General features: G+C 36.5%; 1 protein-coding gene across 1 annotated transcript; it reads right to left on the bottom strand.

Moving 5' to 3' along the window:
* Positions 1-157: 157 nt before the first annotated feature.
* On the bottom strand, positions 158-15,556 carry pum3 (pumilio RNA-binding family member 3). The gene is made up of 18 exons (XM_023289457.3): positions 15,447-15,556; positions 13,058-13,148; positions 12,584-12,793; positions 11,213-11,378; positions 10,724-10,799; positions 10,359-10,452; positions 9,350-9,416; positions 8,361-8,535; positions 8,005-8,108; positions 6,979-7,057; positions 6,565-6,663; positions 6,221-6,274; positions 5,632-5,712; positions 5,400-5,542; positions 3,227-3,449; positions 3,019-3,106; positions 2,249-2,339; positions 158-1,102 (listed from the first exon to the last, which is right to left on the bottom strand). The coding sequence occupies exons 2-18, from the start codon at positions 13,122-13,124 to the stop codon at positions 973-975; spliced, it is 1,947 nt and encodes a 648-aa protein (XP_023145225.1). The 5' UTR covers positions 13,125-13,148; positions 15,447-15,556; the 3' UTR covers positions 158-972.
* Between the last annotated feature and the right edge of the window lie 5 nt (positions 15,557-15,561).

Below are 15,561 nucleotides of genomic sequence, written 5' to 3'. Positions count from 1 at the left end.
CTTCTTGTTAAATGAAAGCAAACTATTAAAATCATTACTTTTACTTTGTTATGCACACAGAAATGTAAAAGAAAACATTTTAGAGTATGACTATGTACACTTGAACTGATTATATTTGAATCTTTTAATTGAGCTTAAATAGAAAAAAGATGCACAGTTTAGTTCTCACAATAATCTTTAGTTATTTTAAGGTCATACAGTTTATTGCAACATACAAAATCTTACAAAACAAAAAGATCAAAACCAGAACATCATAAATTCATGAGTCCTGATTAAAGGGTCGGTTCACCCAAATTACCAAAACTGATTTTATTTGTCCACCTGCGTCTGTTTTCTACTGGAGATATAATTTATATTCAGGTCCAGTGTATTGAGGTGAAGATGGATCGCTCAAAAAATGGACAAATAAAACTAGAAACGGTCATAATGAACAGACACCATTGTAGGACGGTGATTTTAGTTTTGGGCAAACTGACTCTGAAAAGCTGTTTCTGAACTATAAATTCTCATTTTACCCCAACTGCAGAGAAACCAGGACTTCATCTTTTGTTTCTGAGTTTCAGTCAATGTTGAGCTAAAATCAATGAAAACCAAGACTTTCTGCAGAAGATTTTTACATTTTCAGTGGTTTAGAAGGCAGTTTCCATGTTATCTGGTGTGTTTTGTGTAGAAGTGTTGCTTAACAGTGACTGAAAAAGAGAAACTCAAAGCAGCTGCTGTCCTGATTATTAGAGAATTTATCTCAGAAGTAACATCTGTGTGTTTTCCTGCAGCTTTGTCTCGTCTTCAAGACACTTCTATTTAATAATTCCAAACAAATTCTCGTCCATTCTCCCATCAGAGGCTGTAATCAGACAACAGGACTCATAAGTCGTATCCAGAAAACGATCTGGTTTCGCTGCTTCACAGTCTAGTGTGTGTTTCGTGGAGAAGAAAGTCCAGCATGAGCAGTTAGTTTGGAGTAAAGAGTCTCTACTTGTTGAGATTCTCCAGCAGGATTTCTGCTCCTTTGTTGTTGCTGATGCTGCTGAGCTCAGATGTGATGGATTTCAGCGCCGTCTTCACGTCTTCAACCACAGACTTGTCACAGCTGTTCAGGAGGCTGCAAAGAAAGAAAACACCATTTTAAAAAAAGAGGATTTGATCGTGATTCATTTTTTTCCCACGTTTACAACTAAAGGTGAAGTAGTCGGCAAATCAGTTTTTACATTTTTGTTGTGTCTTAAATTCTTACCTAAGATTCAGCAGAACGTGGATGAATAAACTGGCATGAAAGAGTGTTTTCTGTGATTAAATAACAGTTTTCTGCCCTTAGATTGTTGTAAATGCGCATCTCATTTATCAGGGGTGTAAAAGTTTGTTGTTTTGAGATCAAGATTTGATCTGCTCTTGGTTACAGTTTGTTCGTTTGCTCCACATGTACACTGGAAATAAGATTTGGTTGTGTAGAAATATTTCAGCTGACCAGAAACAGTTTTTTTCTTTGTACAGCATTTTGCACTGGTTGCATTATTAAAGACAACTTAAAAATGTAAATGTTGCGATATCGAAAACATGTTTTTTTGAGGAATAGCTGGAATATGAAATGATAAACACTTTTCACGACAAAGCTATTGAAAGAAAATGACCTCATCAGCTCATATTTGACCCACTTATGCATCTCAAGGTTAAACATTATATTAGAAGAGTTCTAAACGGCTTTTTTCTAATTCATTTTCTTATTTTCTATGTAGATTTACCCCCCTGCAAAATCTACCAAATCATTCTAGAAAGATTAATTCTGTCTGTTAGTCATTCTGTGAAAATTGCTGTATAGTTTGTTTGTTTTTTATACTGAAGAAAAACAAAATATCACGGCAGTTTTTTTCCAAGATCATGCAGCCGTAACTCCTGATATGTTGGGTTTTGTGACACAAACATGATCCTCAGTTTTAAAAATTACACCTAGGTTAAGCAAAGCTGCCTTTAAATGGGCTCTCCTGTATCTTTTTTTCCTTTTATGTTTTTAATAAGAATTACATTTCATGCAGCTGCAAATATACTTTTAATAGCTGGAAGTGAGAGTCCACATGTTGTTCTCACCTGTTTGCATCCCTGCTTAATGTAAATCATTAACATATAGTCAGAAGACTTGGTTTAGGGTTTTACAGCTAGAAATGATGGTAAGTCTTCAGGAAGATGAATGTAAGTCACTTTAATTCCCTCCTAAATGATAGAAACATGGCTGTAAGTGGTTGTGTTCACTGACCTGCAGAGCACCATGGCTCCTCTGTTCACTTTCACCCACGTCTTCATTTTTTCTGTCCCCACAGTGTCGACCAGGATCCGACCGAACCGCTCTGACGACGACAAAAGTCGACATTAACCGGGAGAATTTTTACAACAGTTTTACCTTGACCATCTCTGATTTACCCGGAACTCTTAAAGTATAAAACATGGATGTTTCTAAGGATATCTGTGAAGTTTTGGCTTCATTCTAGCAAACACTTTTTGTTTAAAGATTGTAAGTTGACCCACTTTTTGCAATTTTTTGAACCACATGTAGCTTCATGTCACAATAATACTAAACTAAACAAAGAATACTTTTAATATGAAATACTTGGTCAGAAAAACAGAAAAAATATGTATTTTTGTCGAACTGACTGAGCAGATTTGATTAGTTGTATCATAAAAGCTTAAAATATCTGTAGATTGATCCAGTTCCCAAAGAAATGACACAAAACCACATGACAAGTCTCCTTTAAACTGAGATCCAGGAATGAAAAATTTTCTTGTACTTAAAAAAACCACTTTCCCCCTTTATTTTGAGAAGCGTTTTGAAACTCCAGCAGTCTGTTCTAATTGGATACTTTTCTGATTCGTCTAGTTTTTGATATTTCAAGCTAAAACGTCACAGATTCCATTTTAAAGTTAGTTAGTTAGTAAACCAAAGACAGTCGAGCTGAAGGATCCTGATGATCTGAGATAGACTGATCTTTATATTTCCAGCATAAATGTGTGGTGTTGTGTGTTTTTTACCTTCTTTTCCAGCTTCTGCCAGGGTGACGTCCTGCTCTATCAGCCACTTTAACACCAGGTGTCCTGCTGGATGTTCAGCCATGTGAAGCTGCAGAACAAACGGTAACTTAATGAGTTATTTCTTGTCTTATGGCTCAGGATGTTCATGCTAAACACTTGGAAAGGGTTTCTCTTTTAATGTAACTGTAAAATAAATCAGAATCCGCACCTCTCCGCTGATCCCTCCTGGTACTAACTCCTGATTGGCCAGCTGAGCCACGGCCGTCATGGCGGGTCTCAGGTCTCCGCAGGCCGACGCCAGAATGTCGCTGATGGTGACGCTGGTGGCCTTGTCCATCGCCATGGTGGCGGCGTTGTCATGGAGATACTCCAGCAGCGGAGGGGAGACGACCTCCAGCAGCTCCTTCCTCCGAATCGCTGCGTCTTTTTTACTGAGCAGAAGAAGAAACGAGAGCTTAAAGCTTCTGTGTTCTTCATCCTTCAGGCAGACGTTTGTTTCACTTCATTTCTAAAGACTTAAAGCTCGCTGCTACCAGCTAATCAGTTTAATTTTACCTTCCAAAACACCAAGAGTGTCACCAGAAATCATCAACAACAAACAGCAGCAGCACAGAACAAGAATGTTACGTAAATAATCCATAAAAAGACAAATACGATTAATTATTCTCACTAATCAAGTCAAAGCTGACATCATAAATTTAAAGTTCATGTAACTTGTTAACAGAATTATTTATGAATTTTCTCTAAAGGGATGTTTAAGATCAGATCTCTGACAGTTACTGCCCTCTGCTGGTCAGAAACACGAATTACAGCAGAAATAATTGAGCTGATCAGTTACTTATTTACTCACATTAACACTTTATCAACCTTGTTTGTTTTATATTTCAGTTCCAAACAGTTAAGGTTTTGGAAATAAAGGTGTTATCAGGAAAAATCCATAATAAAAATAGTTGTTTAAGTCAAATAGCGCTAATGAAGCTGCTTTTATGAGAAACTGGAGGATATAATTATCATTTCAGCCCTGCAAAATGCAGTTATTCCATATTTAGTAAATACTTTATGTCCAGAATCAGACTTTTTCACAGTTTGCCTTGCAATAATAGTAGTTATAGAATTGAATAGATTTACAGTCTTTGTGAGTTTGCATGAAGAAAATTGGTCAATTTTTTAGTGCACAGTAAATATAGTATTATTATAACATATAAAGTGTAATTTTAGTGAAGTAACTGCATGGAATTTTCACCTGAACTAGAAAACATGTCAGTAAAAACCAAACTACAGCATTTTTCTTTCATTTACACAAGCTTAAGCGACACTGTTATTTATTAAATGGCCAGAAATAACAGGAAAATGCAACGATTTTACTGTAAAATAAGTCGATACAGATAAACCAACTCAAACCCTAACTAGAACTAGTTAAAACAAACCCTCAGTCTGAGCTTAAAGTAATTAAACTACTCTTACTTCTTCCTGGTATTTAGAAAATTCAAATATAATTCTTCAATACCTTAAAAACTGAACATCTCCTATGAAGGAAAAAGATCAAAACATCCAGATAAAATCATCCTAACTAGCTAAAGCTAACTAGAGGAGCAGATTTGTCATTGTTTTTTGTATTTATCAAGTACATTTAAATAAATAAAATGCCTAAATGTGTATATTTAACATTTAATCTTTAAATAAAATTAGTTCAAATGGACAAAGAAAGCTGAAGAAGAATCAAGGAAACATGTTATTTGTAGATTCCTTCATTTTCTCTGCATCATTTAGGTTGTAAACACAGACAATAGTGACTAAAGTTAGCTGTTTTATATCAGATTAGTGATGAATTATCTTTAAAAAATGCCTCATAATAATGGTTTAATCAAACTAATAACCTTCACAGTTCGTGTAGCTGTGGCTCTCTGACTTTGTAAAGCAGATTAATCATTTATATATTTCACACAGATGTTCCATTTTTTCTCATATTGGTGTGACTGCTTTTATTTTGACAGCAACAGGATATAAACACAGACAGAAGTATATCAAATTTGCTGTTTTATGTCAGATTTGTGATTAATAATCTTTAAAAACACCTCATGATGAGGCTGGTTCCCTTCACTGATTGTCTAGTTGTGTCTCTTTGACTATCATTTTTACGTTTGACACAAGTCATCTGTGTGAACTTTTGTGTCATAATGTTGTGACCCTACCTAGCTGTGATTGTGACTGCTTTTATTTTGACTGCAACTGGATATCAGCACAGACAAAAGCATATTAAATTAGCCTTTTTATGTCAGATTTGTGATTAATAATCTTTATTAACGCCTCACAACAAGGTTTAATCAAACTACGGTAATAAGACTGCTTTTATTTTGACAGCAGCAGCAGCAGGAAGTTACCTGTGAGCGTTTCCGTCTCCTTTCTCCAGCACCTTGATGATCTCTGGCAGCAGGTGAGCTGGATCTCTGGGACTCAGCAGGTACAGCAGAACCTTCTTCCCGTATTTATTACCGATAACTTCATCCAGAGACGCCAGGATCTCCTGAACAGGCGAGACGACGGATAAAAGACGATTAACAAACCCGTTCTGGTGAATAAATAAAGATGTAAGGGTTGTTTTTCCAGACTCACGGAGAGGACCGCCTGTTTGACCAGCTTGGTGTCGTCCACACAGTCGAACATGGCCAGAAGAACCAGGTGACCAAACTCCCCCTTTAACACAAAAATAACGAGTTTAGATGGAAAAAAACATCATTTCTGCTTCACAAACGCATGATTTTCACTGCTGCTGATGTAATTCTGATCATCAAATGTAAAATATGACATCGAGCAGAGGAAAGAAAACATTATGTGCTGGTGTATCCATGGAAACAGCCTTCTCATTTAGAAATATTTGCTGGATTATTACCTATAAAGACAGTAGCTGATGTTGGAGATTGGTTATTAACTTATAGGACAAAATATGGCTTAAATGGTGCAAAAATGTGTAGATACTATTTAATATTCAAACCTGTAAAGCTAAAGTGGAGTAAAAAAAATGAATCAAATTAAGTTTCTGCACGTGTTCCTATCTGAAAAGTAACATTTTTGGATGAAGTTTTACTTTAACTCTGTCCTCTAATGACTCTAACGGTAAATATTTATGCTTATTTTAAATCATCTTTTCTAAATTCCAACAAGCTAATAAAACACAAACAGTTCTATTAGTGATGAAACTCACCGTTGCAAACTTCACCATGTACGTCTTCATGGTTTTGATGATGATTTTTCTGTCCTGAAACAAGGAAAGCAAACTTGACTAGAACAAAACACACTTAACCTTTTAGTTCAGGTTAAATCTTCATGTGCTGCAAATTAATAAAGTGTGGAAGGAGTTAATTTACTGAGCTTCAAAGAACAAATACTTAGTTAATTTTTACCATTTATGCACACATTTGTCTCACTTTAATGACTTACAGAACTGACTGTGTGAAAACTACTGAAGACTGCTGACCAACAACACAAAATATTACTAAATGATTAAGAAAGTGCGTGTTTGTTTATGTATTTGTGTGAAAACCAAACCTTTGCCGTTCCGTGCCACAAACAGTGCATGGCCACTCGAGCTCCGTCGTGAGTGTGAGCCATGTAGACGACCGACTCTCTGATGGACTCGATCATCTCCTGGTTACATCGACACCAAGCACACAGGTTAGAGGTGAAAACACACAACAAACACACACAATCAGATGGCAAATTAGTCCTAATGCAGCTGTAATATTTCATGTTTCTACAGTGAAGGTGGAATTTCCTAACAAAAAACATCTTCTGATTATCACACAAGTCCTGAAAGTAGATCAAAATATCAAACTTTGTCATTTATTTACTCAACTGCACGGGTATTTAGTTGTCCTATTGCACCACCTATTGGAGAAAAATGCAGCTGTGTGCTGATTTATTTCTTCTACAACATGATAAAGATGACTGACAGCTGCTTACTGTTCTCTGTTTATCAGGAGCAAAAAGGAAGAAATCCAGGAAAACTTTGTGGACCAGAGAATGTTTGATCACTTGTTCTCTGAAAAACAGAAACAACACAACATGTAGTTTAATCAAAATGGGTAGAAAAATATCATGCATATGAAATAAAATGACAATAACTGAGATTAAGGGGAACAAATGTGGAACAATAAAGAAAAAAACATATCTTCATGTTTTTGTTTTTGTTTTTTACTGTATTTTAAGTTGCTCGTTAATTAAAAAAAATCTAAATTCATAACTAAGAACCTACAAGAAATTTATGTAACTCAACAAATTTTAATTCTAATAAAAATCCAAACTCAACCCAATCTTCCAAAGCAGCTTTCAGATTTGTTCCGATCTCAAAGCAAACATTAATTTATCCTCCATGTGATTTTACCTGCAATAAACATGTTACTTCTTTGTTTTAGGTGTTTTTCTATATCTACACATTATCTGTCCAATACATCATTCAACTATTTAGTGTCAGAAACCAGAAAACGTTTGTAGTTTTGCTTATTTAATGACATAATTATCAAAAATGTGGTCGACTAATTACTAAAACTGCACTGACTCTGGCTCCTATTTTAACAAACAAATGCTATCAACATTAAAACTAAAGGAAAAATTACTTTTTCCTCTTACTAAGGTGTTTTCTGACATCATGACAAATTATCATACAGTTTAGAGCAAGTTTGGTCCCTGTTCCCGCCCTAATATGGTCATGTGACAGGACTCTCTGCTCTGGTCCAGGTTAGATATGGTCTATTCTGATGTGACTAAGCAGACTAGTTGTCTCCATGTTGGTCTGTAATCTAAATCTGATCTTCTCCCAGCTACAATATAAACCTGAAGATCAGAGAGAATCCTGCATGAACTGCTGCCTGCATGAACTGCTGCTCTGTTGGTGTCACTTCTCCTCACGTCAGTAAACATTACTCTCAGTCTAAGTCATCGCTGAACTTCCACAACAATAAAGTGTGTTTTGTCCTTTTCTGCTCTTACTTTTGGGCCATCGGTGTCAGAATCTGCTTCATCTCGTCGAGGATGTTGTTCGCTTTGTCCGGATTCGCCTCCAGAACTTTGTCGATGGTGTTGCAAACTAAAGACTGGACGCACAAACGCAGAATTGTTTAACGAGCAACCAAAACATTTCAATCAGAATAGTTTTCAGCTTGTTTTGTCGACTTTCTCAGCACTTGAGTTGTCAAAAAGTGAAAAAACTCTTTAAAATCTGAGGATACAGGATCATTCTCAAGATTCAAAAGTCCAAAAATGTGAAAAAATCTGTGTGCGGTGCAGAAAGTGTGCAAAATAATGTGATAAAGATGCCTGTGTAGATTGAGCCGCTGTGTTTTTACCTTGCAGATGGTGAAGGTGTTTCCGTAGAGTTCGTCGCTCAGCAGGAGTCTCTGACTGAGCACAGCTTTGTCGTTGTAGGCGTACTCGATGATGGAGGAGGCGGCGGCGTGACGGAGCATCGCCTTAACGTGACCTTTGAAGGACTGAATCACAGCCGCCACCAGCTCCTTGTTCCTACAGAGGACAGAAAGAAAACCACAAGGACTCGTACAAACAGGACTGAGACGGAATAACAGCATCCAGAATGAACTCAGGTAAATGCACGAGGTTAAAGATGACACAGTACCTTAGTATTTTAAGATGGATTATGTGTTTCCACTGTTTGCTGAATATTAGAGGTGAATATCATCTCTATAGAGTTTGATAAATCTTCTAAAAGGTCAAATTTAGTTTGCAGTTCTCTCAGACACTTTTCTTGGTCGTGTTTGTTTTTGCTCTGATTATCCTGATAACGTTCATTTCTCCTTCGTTAAAAACTGGGGAAACGCCGACTAAAAACACTTCTTTTAACGTCCTACTGCTTTATGGGGATCGAGTGTTTTAGGAAGTTGCTCAGGAGATTGTTGGGACAAGGTTTGAGGATTTGTAAAGGTTTAAAATTTGCATCTGACGTCCTGTAATTCAAACTGTGATCAAATGAGACCTGAGATATCAAACCTCTTGTGGTGTCTGTATCTAGTCAAAACATGTGCAACAACAACCAAAATAAAACCCTAATCTTGCTTAAAATGTTGAAAATCATGTTAGATCTTTAATTTTACACTTTTAGAAGATCACTTTGCTGATTTTAATCAAGTCTAATGGAACAAATCTGCAGTAAATTTTGCATTTATGAAGAATATTATGTTACATTTTAGAGAAACTTTCGTTTAACTTACAGATTCTTTTGCATTTGCTGAATGTAAAGAAGTTGTTCATTTAAAAATAACAAAAACACCTGTTTATTAAGGTAGGGTAAAACAGAGAAGAAGAGTTTGTTGTGACTCACCCGTACATCAGCAGCTTCTTCACCACATGTCGGCCGTACTGAGATTTACACAAACCAATGATGTCGTCTGTGGACGACAAGAAAAGACACGTCTGGAAATTAGATTTTCATTGTGAACTAGATCTTAAAGTTGGAGGGAAATGATTCGTCTTGTTCTGAGGATCCACAGCAGCAGCAGGATGGTAGAAATCTGGATCTAGATTTGTGCATCATTTCTTGTGTTAGTTCAACAAATAATTACAGCTAGAAGCCTGCAGCTCATACAGACTGAACTTTACTCTGCTAATTAGACATTTTAAAGTATTAAACAAACAGAATCATCAGAGTCTGAACAGTAATGGTGTGAGCTGTAAAACCTTTCAACAGATGTTATTTCATTAGATTTTGTGTAAAACTATCCACCAACTTGTTTAAAATCCTGTTATGCGGCTCATTAAGGGACATGTTACAGACTTTGACTTTGCAAGTTGGGCAGTTTAAAGACACACAAAAAAACCATCTTTTTGTGTAACTTCTTGGTTATTCTGCACACAGTGAAGGCGGCTGCTATACAGGGGGTCCTCAGTTTATGACGTCCTCGACCTACAGCGTTTCGTCGTGGAACTAGTTGGCGAGCGAAGCAGACGAATACGTCGTTACACACCGCTAGAAGACGGCTTTGTTTACATTCACCAGTTGTACTCCACCTTGGATTGTGCTACATTCTAACTTTTTGCCCTTCATTATGGCTCCCAAGCATAAGTCAGACTCTTCTGATGGCAGAGCTTCAAAGAAAAGGAAAGGCGTCTCCATGGAAGTGAAATTAGATACAATAAAACGCTTGGAACATGACTTTTCTGAAAAATTGATGCACGTAATAGCTTTGTTTACATTTTTGTCGGAGTTCCGACTTACGGCAAAAATCAACTTACGTCGGGCCGTAGGAACAGAACTCTGACGCAAGTCGAGCATCTACTGTATTGACAAACAGTAACAGTAAAAAAGCAGCAGATGAAGATGAAAAACTGACCTTTGAGGTCCTCAAACACTTCCTTTCTCTGCTCGTGGCTGGCGAACTGAATGAAACACTGAAGAACTCGCACAGAGTCGTGAGCAAACGCCATCTGGAGGGAAAAAAAAACACAGGATTGAACAGAAACGCAAAGAAAAAACACAAGAACTGAGTTTAAAACACAGTTTGGATCTCAAATCCAGTGATGTATCCATGTTGTCAGATCTTATTTTTGTAACCAACATGAACAATTCTATGAAAATGTGACCCCATTTATTATAAACGGAACTTTCCTTTAAAGATAAGTTATAAGAAACAGCTCCCGTGCAACTTTAACAAACAAAAAAATCTGCAGAAAACATGAAACTGATGCTGAGACTCACCTGTTTGATTTTCCCTCTCATCAGATCATGAAGGTTCTTCATCAGTTTCTTCTTCGAGTCGTCGTCGCAGTTTTTCCTGTTGACAAAAACAAGCAGACGTTTTGGTAAATTTATCATATTTGTTACCTTTAATGTGTTGCGCTGGTGTTTTCCCCACTCAGAGACACAATTATGATTGAAGTAACTTGTTTTCTGACTTTTTTCTGCACATTTTATCAAGTTTCAGTGCCCATTAAGTTAAAAATAAATAAATAAAGCAGTAAATCTCTATCATCCTGTAATGATCCTCGTCTGGTCTCTTTCTGTGTTTGAACTTTTTGGCTGAAAATAAGATTCACTTTGCTTTCGCTTGACTTGAATAAATAACTAAAAGGGTAATAGATGTTTTACTGGTTATTTTCCTACAACAGCAGGCAGATAAAATAGTAAAATAAGCAGAGATCTACCATTAGATTCTAAAACTGCTTGTGACTTTCTGACTGTTTTTACCTCCTCAGTTGGCCCCACACTTGTTTGGACTGACAGATGATCTCGAACATGTCCTTCCTCTCCGCCTGCTGCCGGCTCTTCTTCAGGTCTTTCTTCTTCTGCTGCCGGATCTTGTTCAGCTCCTCCTTCGTCAGCGGCTCCTTCTTTCCTCTCTTAGCCGTCGGACCTGAAACACCAACATAAACACAAGTCAACAAAAAGTCCTACAACTAGAGCTGCCAGGAGCCAAAAACAGAAAAATATCAGCTGAAACTAAATCAAAACTTAGGACAGAAATTAAAGTTTAAGGACAGAACAACTTAAACAGGTGTGTCAAACTCATCTTAATTCATCCCAATTTGATCTCAGGTGACCAATAAAATCAGAGCATAATAACCTATAAATAACCACAACTCCAAATTTTTCCTTTGTTTTAGTGCAAAAAGTACATTCAGAAAATATTCACATTTCAGGAATTATCTTTTTACAAAACATCATGAACAACCTGGAATTTCTTAAGAAAAATTTGTGAAATTTCAACAACATTCAGCCTCAGTTTATCATTTACACATTAAAACTTCCAGATCAGAGAGGAAACACTAAGACACAAAACATTTAGTCACAGATATCTGGAACTGATGATACAGTATTTTACTTTATGATCAAAACGACAAAAGTCAAACAAAAAAGACAAAATTTTTTTTAAAAAAAGACAAAATATTACACAAGGGACACAAAATGACAAAAAAAATGGACAAATGACACAAGCGAGACAAGAAAGAGACACAAAACGACAAAAACAAGACAAATGACAAAAGTCAGACAAAAACAAGACAAAAAATGACAAAAAATTGACAAACAAGAAAAAAAATGACAAAAGGAACAAAACGACAAAAATGAGAAACAAAATGACAAAAACATGAGACAAACAGGACAAAATATTACAAAAACGAGACACAAAAGAACAATGAACAATCCTGTATTTTACTTTATGATCAGAACAACTTGTCATGGTCTAGAAATTATTTTAAATTTATAGTTTTACAAATGTACAGTCTGCAGTTAATGTCTTCTCTGTGATTTTTACACTTTGAGGGCCAGATTGGACCCTCTGGAGGTCCAGTTTTGGCCCGCGGGCCTCATGTTTGACACCCCTAACCTTAAAAAAAGAAAAGCTGTGGGTTCATCTCATTTGTAGAAGATTCTGTCTTCTTTTGCTTGAATATTTGCATTTCTTGAGCTGATAAAAAGTACAAAACAGGACATGCAGCTCTGTGTTCAGGGGAATTCAGTTAAACTTTATTAATCATGATTTACATCCATGTTTTTCAGCCAGTTTAAGGGTTTTATTCACAGGTTAACATGAATGTTTCTGCAAAGACGTCTTCTCACCTTCTTCCCCTTCATCTTTATCTGTTGACATCTTCCTCTTCCCCAGCGCTCCTTTCCCACCTTTAGAGAAACCAAACTTCTGCTCTCTCTTGCCTGCATTTCCTCCTTTCCCCGGTCGGCTCTTCTTCTCTGAGTTGTTGTACGGTTTAAAAGGCTTTTTGCCGCCTGGTTTGTTCCCTGGTTTTCCTCCAAGTTTGGTCCCAATGGAATCTGGATGGACGGAAATGTTTCACAGAAATGTTGAGTGAAAAATTCCACTCAGAAATTGCTCTTTAATTTCAGCAATTTTGTGTAAATTATTCTTTTTATAAACTGTTGTATTTTGCAAAAACATCGACAACAACATGATATCTGCCATCATGGTCCAACATCTACTTCTATGGAGATTCTCCAGATGTTATCTTTGTAGTTTAAAGTCAGTAAGAGTGAGTTCTCCTGGTGGTAGCTGTTATTTTGTACTGAAACGTGTTTTACCTTTTCCTTTCTGGTTGAGCTTCTTTCCAGCTTTAGGAGAAAAAGGTTTTTTGGATTTGGCCTCCATCCCAACGTGTGTCCAGGAGACGAACTGAAACAGGAAAACAAGTGATAAGAAACTGGATTGAAAACTATTTTACACACCTCAGAGAGCCTGATGTACACTACCGTTCAAAAGTTTGGGGTAAAAATCTTCCAAAAAAATCCTAAAAATATCTAAAGTGATTCCATATATATCAGTAAAACTTCTAATATTTTCTTTAAGAACATTCACCAAAAATCAACCAAAATCCAGCAAAATTTGCTGGATTTTGGTTGATTTTTGGTGAATGTTCTGAAACATTTTTAACATTTCTTTTTTCCACCAAAAAATGTTAAAAAAAATTCCCAAAAATGTTGAAAATGTGGACATCACAAGTTTCACTGTGAAAATCTACTTTTTCCCCACATTTTCAAATTATAAATCAGGTCAATTTTGACCTGCAGGACGACACGAGGGTTAACAATGTCTAGACTGGATTTATGATTCATTTAATGTTGTCTTCATTGAAAAAAAAAAAAAGATTTTCTTTCAAAAATAAGGACATTTCTAAGTGAGCCCAAACTTTTGAACGGTAGTGTATGTTTGTCTCCATTTAAAGAGCAAACAGAATTTGCTTTTGCTGCAGGTTTAAAAGTGTAATTTGAGAACAACTCCTCTCCAAACTGGCCAGAATTTCAAACATCTCCATGGTCCCCCATTGGGTTTGGTAAAGAAGACTCCTGAATGTGTCTAATATTACTATCATGTGGATATTGGGATGGATCCATGTGAACTCCATCTATCATCACAAGAGAAAAATGTATTTTTTTTTTACTGCAGGTATGAAGAGCAGCTCAATGGTTGTTGGTCTGTTGGGGGAGATTCATGATTTTGCCAGTGTGAGTGTTTTTTGGCCTATTTTGGACCAGTTCTGACTGTAAGATATTTTACACATCTTAGAGATTCTGATATTTTTTTGTTGTGGTTGAGCAGTAATTCCACTTAGGAGCTCTACTGCTATTATAATCTATTCAAGTACTGAAAGTTAAATATTAGGACGAAACTTTCAGGTCAGTTGGTTGTAATTTGCATGTTGGTACAAAGACAGGTGGATTTCTATCATACAGAGCTGTTACATAAATGAAGATCAGTGTTGAATCCAGGTGTTTGAGCATCAGCAGAAGGACTGAGCTTCAGAAATCAGAATATGACACATAAAATATGTTTGTTAAAAGACAAGACTGTAATGTAATAACCTTCAAAACAGTGACTGTTAAAAGCAAAAAGCACCAGAACAGAATTCAGCTTCCTGACATTGAAGTTCAGCTCATGCACTTCTGTTTTAGACAGCAGATCAAGTAGCTTTTATGATTATTTCAATCCTCTAAAATGTTATTTATGATCAGATGAAGTCTTATTAACCAAAATGTTTTCCTGCTCAGACTCACAGCTTCTACAACAAAATCACCAGAATCAAAACAGTCGAGTTGACGATGAATCTGCACCATTAGAGCTGCAGCAAATATTCTTTCTTCTTCTTCTGATCATGAGTTTATTATTCAGTTTTGCAGAAGTATCTGCAGTAGCAGCATTACTGCAAGTACAAACTGAATTAAGTACTTAAGATTTAGTATCTGTTTGGTCAAATCTCAGACGATGCTGAAGTTTTTTTACATGTTTTAGTCTATTTACTAAACCTCTTACAGTATATTTATGTAGCTAACCATTTATAAATAATGCATATGCAAATAATGCAGCATATTTTTGGACTGTGGGAGGAAGCCGGAGTACCCGGAGAAAACCCACGCATGCACAGGGAGAACATGTAAACTCCATGCAGAAAGATCCCGGGAAAGCCGGGACGCGAACCAGGGATCTTCTCGCTGCAAGGCGAAAGTGCTAACCACTACACCACTGTGCAGCCCTAAATGTGATCCTGTACATGCATTAAGTAACGTGAATCCATTTTAGGACACGCTGTTGTTTCGTTGTCTTCACTACATGTATTTTTCAGCTACTTTTTCATCTTATTTTGTAGAGAAGAGTGTTCAATTCAAATGATACCTCCAGTTTTCACAGTAAGAGACACTGTCAGAGGTCAACAAGGCTCTAAAGAAACACTTTTCATTGGTATTTATTCTTTCAGTAATCTTACTGCTATTACAGCCCATTTACTCTATTTTTTTAAATTAGTTTTTGATTGTCTTGTCGCTATTTTTAAGTGTCTAAACTCTTTAGGTGCATTTTCTAAAGCTAGTTAGCGGCTAACGCTCACAATAAATGTCAGAAACCGTAAATATTAAAATCACAAATAACATTATAATGTCAAATAACAACATTTACAACGTTTTTACTGCGCAAACTTACATTCCAGATGCAGAAACACGCTTTATCAGCTCTGTCCCATGCGTTCTGTGAACAACACGCTTTACGGCACGGCGACCGTCCAATCACAGTGGAGCTTTGCTGCCGTAAAGCGTAC

Source organism: Amphiprion ocellaris, chromosome 17 (assembly GCF_022539595.1).
Source record: "Amphiprion ocellaris isolate individual 3 ecotype Okinawa chromosome 17, ASM2253959v1, whole genome shotgun sequence".
Lineage (NCBI taxonomy): Eukaryota > Metazoa > Chordata > Actinopteri > Pomacentridae > Amphiprion > Amphiprion ocellaris.
Note: the sequence above shows the minus strand (reverse complement) of the source record. Positions and strands in the feature narration are given on the sequence as shown.

What these genes read in the sequence shown, in the direction of transcription:
- pum3 (XM_023289457.3), bottom strand. Translation starts at nt 13,124, where the DNA reads ATGGAGGCCAAATCCAAAAAACCTTTTTCTCCTAAAGCTGGAAAGAAG. An exon ending in GCTCAACCAGAAAGGAAAAG is followed by an intron (nt 12,794 to 13,057) that starts GTAAAACACGTT and finishes CCGTCCATCCAG; the next exon opens with ATTCCATTGGGACCAAACTT. An exon ending in GTGTGGGGCCAACTGAGGAG is followed by an intron (nt 10,800 to 11,212) that starts GTAAAAACAGTC and finishes TTTTGTCAACAG; the next exon opens with GAAAAACTGCGACGACGACT.